This window comes from Salvia hispanica, chromosome 6 (assembly GCF_029641045.1).
Source record: "Salvia hispanica isolate PSC_SH4W2 chromosome 6, Shi_PSC_v1, whole genome shotgun sequence".
In the NCBI taxonomy this organism is placed as follows: Eukaryota; Viridiplantae; Streptophyta; class Magnoliopsida; order Lamiales; family Lamiaceae; genus Salvia; species Salvia hispanica.
In genome coordinates, this window is record NC_142697.1 from 9,890,837 (window position 1) to 9,896,876 (window position 6,040).

A 6,040-nucleotide genomic window follows, 5' to 3' on the forward strand; every position below is an offset into this window, starting at 1 on the left:
GTGCTTATTGACCAGGTAAAACTTTAAATACCCTTAGTAATGATGTAAATATTGTGAATATTTAGTAATTTTCGGATCTTAAATATTAATTTGGAGTCAACGTAATATGATTTGTGCTTATTGACCAGGTAAAACATTAAATACCCTTAGTAATGATGTAAATATTGTGAATATTAAGTAATTTTCGGATCTTAAATATTAAATAGCGTCTGAATACCCTCGTACTGACCACGAGGATACCACTTGGGCGAAACTCTGAATTATATTTAAGAGCCATTTATTTTCTTTATTTCTATTTTTAGCTAGTTGAGAGGGAGGTATAGAGAGAAATTTGAATTTTGGGGCGTGTTGCAGCTTTGCAGGCGAGTGCAAAGACTAGGAGGGCGCGTGGAGCAGGGACGTGACAGGAGACGTCCAATCAACTACCCACCCCTCTATAAAACACCCCACCGCCTACTCCCCTTCACTTTACAAACCCTTACCTGCATTCTCTCACCCACAACTACCACCCACTACGAAAACCACCGTGAATCACTACCGGAAAAAGAGAACTGCCACCGACACAGACCATGGCGGAAAGAAAGGCAACCAACAACCCAGCATCTACCACCGGCGAAGACCCGCCAGAAGTCCGAGCGGCAGTCGAATCGCAGCCGCCAAGTCCACAACGATCACAGCCAACGCCGACGACACAAATTCCGGCAATGGTTCCTTTAGACGTACTGGCAGCGTATCTAAAGCAACAAGACCCCAACAAAGATTAGACAGTGACCCTGGCCGGATTTAGCCTGACCGGAGGAATGTCGGCGACACCAAACCCTACCCCAATAGCAACCACAATAACCCCACCCACCACCACCCCAAAAACCTCACATCCGACATCCGAAAAGACCTCCCCAAAAGTAACTGCACAAACAGAACCGCTCGACGTTAGCCCTCTTTCCGCCTATCAAGATCCCAACTGGGGAGAAACAGAGGAAAAGGAGAGTGGAGGGGGAGCAAGCGAGGGCGAGAAGGGTGAAGCAGAGAAGATAATGGCCACTGAAGCCATAACCGATGAAGCAGAGAGGGAGGAGATAGACCTGAACGAAATGGCCAGGAAGCAAGGGTTAATGACGGATGATGAGTTCCAAGCGGTTTTGGGCAAGGGAGATAGGATCGTGGTAAACCCTGAAGGGGTGGCTGAGGTACTGGACCTCGCATCCCAGGCAGTAGGAAAGGGGGAAAAAACCATGGAAGCAGATGAGTCGGAGAGGGTAGTCCAACAATCCGTGGAGGAGACGACAGAAGAACAACCGGAAAAAGCTGAACAAGTTGAGGAGGAGAGGCCAGAGCCAGACACACATCAAGAGGAAACCTCAGTGGTAACTAAACCCAAGCCAGTAAAGAGGAGGCTAGTGTTGAAAAACGACCCCAAGGCAGAAAGGAAGAAACCCCAACGAGTGTCACAGAGATGCTTAGGAAAGTGGAAGTCCAACAAGGCAGGAGCAAACACAGCAGCAGATGCAGTGGAGGTTTCGAGCGAAGACGAGAAGACTACTCCTACAAAACCTGGGGAGGAGCCCTCGAAAACTAGCCAGAAGGACAACCAAATGGCAACAGGGACTGTATCATCAACGCCGACTGACCAGGAGGAGAAGACTGACAAGGTGGCTGAGGGTCTGGACCTCGCATCACAGTCAGTAGGTCGGGAGGAGGCGACAAGAAGTGATACTAGTACCCGTGCGGTGACCGAGCCTACCACCCAGGAAGACGTTTCAACACAAGCAGATGAAGAAGCAGAGGCAATGGAAATTGAGGAAGCCATGTACATCCAAGAGAGGAAGAGAAAAGGGAAGGCCCCTGCCAAGAAGAAACAAGCCGTAAAGAAACAGCGAACTGCCAATGCTAGTATAGTGATCAGAGAGAGGGAGATTAAGCGACAGCGACTACACTTCCAGCGAGGAATCTGACCCAGAGAGTGATATCTCTCTAGAAGGGGAAGAATACCATGAGCAGCAGCTCCCCGACAACCGCCACGAACTAGTCCACCCTCCGGTAGAGAGGATCGTGTACCGACGGTGGAGGGTAGAGCTCATTGATGAGCTTATGGAGGACATGAAGCACTACGACACCAAAATGCTTCAAGACGCATTTGACGACAAGGAAGACAGTAGCAAGCAGGTCAAATGCGGAAAGGTACTCCACATACCCTCTTTGGATGAGTTATCTGCTCGTGATTCCTTCCTGGCCAGTATGGAAGCATTGGGCTTTGAATGGCTGTTAGAAAATAGAGACCCGGAGATATCTGTGAGATTAGCAAAGGAGTTCTTCACCACGTTTAGGTTCCAAGTCACCACGGACCTAGACGAGGTGTCAATTTCCTTCAGAATATTCGGTGGAGAACTGTCCATGAGTCTTATAGAGTGGACTGTTCGACTGGGTATGTGTAGCCTGGAGGAGGCTATAGGACCAGAATGGAGAAGCCGTGAGAGGGGGGTACCGAGGAGACACATAGACTTTGAGCCCCAGGAAGCCTGGGAGGAGTTAACCCACCCCGATGCTGGTCAGTTCGCCTCCACTACATCCAGATCCACCCACTTCAACAATTCCATGCTGAGATTGGTGCAACTCTACTTGGGCTATAACCTACTGGGACAGAGTAATTCAGCTGCCAGGACGTCCATGACTGAATTATACATGGTATGGTGCGCTAATCGCGGTAGGAGGCTGCATTTGGGATTTTGAACAGCCTACCAATGCCACATGATAGCCACCCACCCAGCTAGGAACTTGTCCCTCTGCCACATATTAGGAGCTTTCCTGCGCAACAACATCATCATCAAAGAGGCAGAAGACCTATCTTCGATGTACATGGTCGACGCTCCTGGCCTGTTCGATATACCCTTCTTCGTCCGCACCAACTTGGTATACTACAGAGAAGGAGTGCCCCAATTCTACCCGATGGGAGAAGCTCCTGGTGGAAGGGCACAACAAGGGCAGGAGGGGCAAGCTGGGCAGATCGACCAAGCGCAACGGCTGAGGCAAGAAAATCTGCAGAGGGCAGTAACTGAGCTGGCAGAGGAGAATAGACAATCACGGGAAGAGATGGCGAAGCTGACAACACTAATGGAGAGCATCCTAAGGGTATTGGCAAAAGGAAAGGCAAGCACTGGAGCTGGACCAAGTGGACATAGAGGACAAGAAGAAGAAACCACCGGACATGAGGAAAAAGAAGGTGATGAACAAGAGGAAGAAAATGACAACCAACCGGAACCCACTGAAGATGAACCAAAGGACCCACCTGCACAGACCCCTGCGCCAAGGAGGAGCAGGAGGAACGTCTGATCGACCCCCCCAACTGACCAGTTAGTTTTCTTACTTTTATTAAATAGGTAGAATTATGTGTATTAATTGTGAGCAAACCCCATTCATAACACTTAGCCTATTTTATAGTCTAAGTGTGAGAAGTAAAGGGTTTGCTACTTCGGTGCATGTGTTTTTATTATGTTTTTTGTGTTTTGTCATAAGCATGTTAACTCACACTTAGCCTACTGCGTAGTCTAAGTGTGAGAAGTTTTTAGATATAATATGTGTTTGTTATAAATGTGTGTCTGTCATACTAGCCATTCCCAATTTTCACTTCACAGCCCGTATCTGGGGCAGACACTTATGAAGTGAAAGGGGGGAGCAAATGGCCAGTACGACATGTATATATGTGTTATTTTAGTCAGTGCATGTTTGTTTTTTTATAGGGTTTGTTTAGGTCTAGGAATTATGTGTTATGTTTTTTTAATGAATGGGCTTAAAACTCAACTGCCTCGAACTGACGGTGAGGGGAATTGAGGGAGATAAGGCATGCCGGAAAACAGAAACCACCCCCTCCAGTAACCCCTAGTCAGTATAGATGATGCAAGTATGAAGGAAAAACCCATCCCTTAGGTCAGACACGAAAGCCCTCTTAAAAGGTGAGTTAGAAGCCCCAAAGTGGAACTGCTTTCCACTAAACACTGAAAAAAAATAGAAGAGTGGCTACCACATGATGTCTAGGGTAAAGTGACCGCGTGTAGCAACCCCTGAAGGCGGTAGAAAACCCCCCCTCGTAAATAAAAAAAAAAAAAAAAAAAAAAAAAAAAAAAACCCTACCCTTAGAACCCCATTTCCTAACCTGATCTACACCCCGAAATAACCCATCAGCCACTGGAACTGTGTGCGTGCAAGGCATAAGGCAAGGAGGCAACTGCCCAGGAGGACATACAAAAGGAACCATCTGAAGAAAAGAAAAACAAAGAAAGAGGGAGAAAATCGATCTGAAAAAAAATTCCAGATCCAAAAAAAACAGAAGAAGGTATAAGGGTGGCAAAGCCACAGAAAAAAAAATTGAAGAAAATGGTCGCAGATACTTGACCACAAAAAGAGAAAGGAGTAAGAAGGAATAAGGGTGGCGAAGCCACAAGGACGCTACTGACCAGTTGGAAGCCAATGTCAGAAATTGTCTAGCCGAAGAAGAAGCCCTAACCAGAAGCCCAAATGCACACAGTTCACCCTCATCAAAATAAATAGTTAGTTTTTGAACTTTAGAGCATTCGGGAAAACTACCCCAAACATTACAAACCAATAGCCCCGTTACAAGCCTATAAGACCTACAGGAGCTGCACGTGAAATCTGAGTCCGAAACATCTGTGGTTTAGCATTGAGAGAAAACGGTCCTAACATCCCCTGTGAGGAATGAGTGACTGAGTGAACCAGTGTTTGGCCTAGGATTGGGTGATCCTGACAAGCAGATATACTGACTGGGGAAGAAAAGGGGGGGCGGCGGAAGTTCAAGGCTGCCTAAGGCCGGATTGCACCTGATCTCGAGGGAAAGGGTGGTTGAAAATATAGCCTATTCTATGTGTTTAAGTTAACTATATGTTTTATGTGTTTATGTCGTTGTTGTTTGTATTCTTTTCCTTTGCGTCAGAGTCTTGAGTCTAGTTAGGTAGAGTCGGTCAGGGGGAGTAACCAGGCTCGAATTCGACTTATTTCTTTTTGTTTGTCTTCACGCTTGAGGACAAGCATGTGGTAAGTGTGAGCAGTTTGATAAGTCGTATTCTAAGCCTTGGTTACTGGTCAGTATGTCGTGAAATGCATGTATTATCTGCAAAACAGTTGCTCAAGTGTGCAGGATTAAAGGATCCAAGTCAGTAGGAGACGATTCAGGTGACGCAAGTGAAAAGGGCGCTAGAAGGGTGCAATACTGACCAGGATGCATGCCAGAGAAAAGGCTCGAGATGGAGAAGAAGGATAGCTGGGATGATCATTAACAAGGGCAGAAAAGTCAAAACGTGAAAGAAGTCTACCCTAAAAGCAAGGGCAAGCCTCCCTATAAAAGAAGCCACTTGGAGAGAGAGAAAGGAGTTCGCCTTTAGAGTTGGTTCCTTAGAGTTCGGTTAGGAGCTCTAAGTTCACGGTAAAAAAACACACTTAGTAGAATTCTCTCGAGAAGATCAGTCCTTCAGCATTGTCCAACCTCTCGTTCCTCGCCACAGCCATGGTCACTAGACGTCCAAGAGTCTGCCGGAGAAGTCATCGATCCACCGTTCCAGCCAGTTGCCGTAGTAGTATAGCAGTATCATCGCCCGAAGTGGCAAAACAATCGTTATTTTGCTTTCTAGTTTAATCTTTACCTGTTTTCGTTGTTGGTTTTGTTCCAAACACTCATCGCTGTTGCCTTTTGAAGTACTTTGTGAAGTTCCAACGTTTAAATTATGAAGTTTCTATTTCGTATGTCGCTTTGGTTCGAGTTCGCTTCATTCTGCCTAGGAAAGTTAGATCTAGTTGTTGCTTTTAATTTCTAAGTGTTTTCTTATCTGGAGTTTTCGATCTGAATTTTATAGTTATGTTTTAGTCTAATCTTCGTGCTTGAGTCTTCGTTTTGCATTATAATCACCGCCTTGCATGTTAGTCAGTAGAAGTAAAATTGCAGTTTCACCGTTTATTTTAAGTTTGAGCATTTTAATCAATGGATCTTGAGTTTGAGGATATGAATCTGAGTTTAGTTATGGTATTTGTGTTCATC

The 6,040-nt window shown here is 45.9% G+C and overlaps 1 protein-coding gene across 1 annotated transcript; it reads left to right on the forward strand.

Annotated features, from left to right (window-relative positions):
• Positions 1 to 1,232: 1,232 nt before the first annotated feature.
• LOC125220322 (uncharacterized) lies at positions 1,233 to 1,952 on the forward strand. The gene has a single exon (XM_048122481.2). It carries the CDS (start codon positions 1,233 to 1,235, stop codon positions 1,950 to 1,952), a length of 720 nt encoding a protein of 239 aa, XP_047978438.2.
• Positions 1,953 to 6,040: the final 4,088 nt, after the last annotated feature.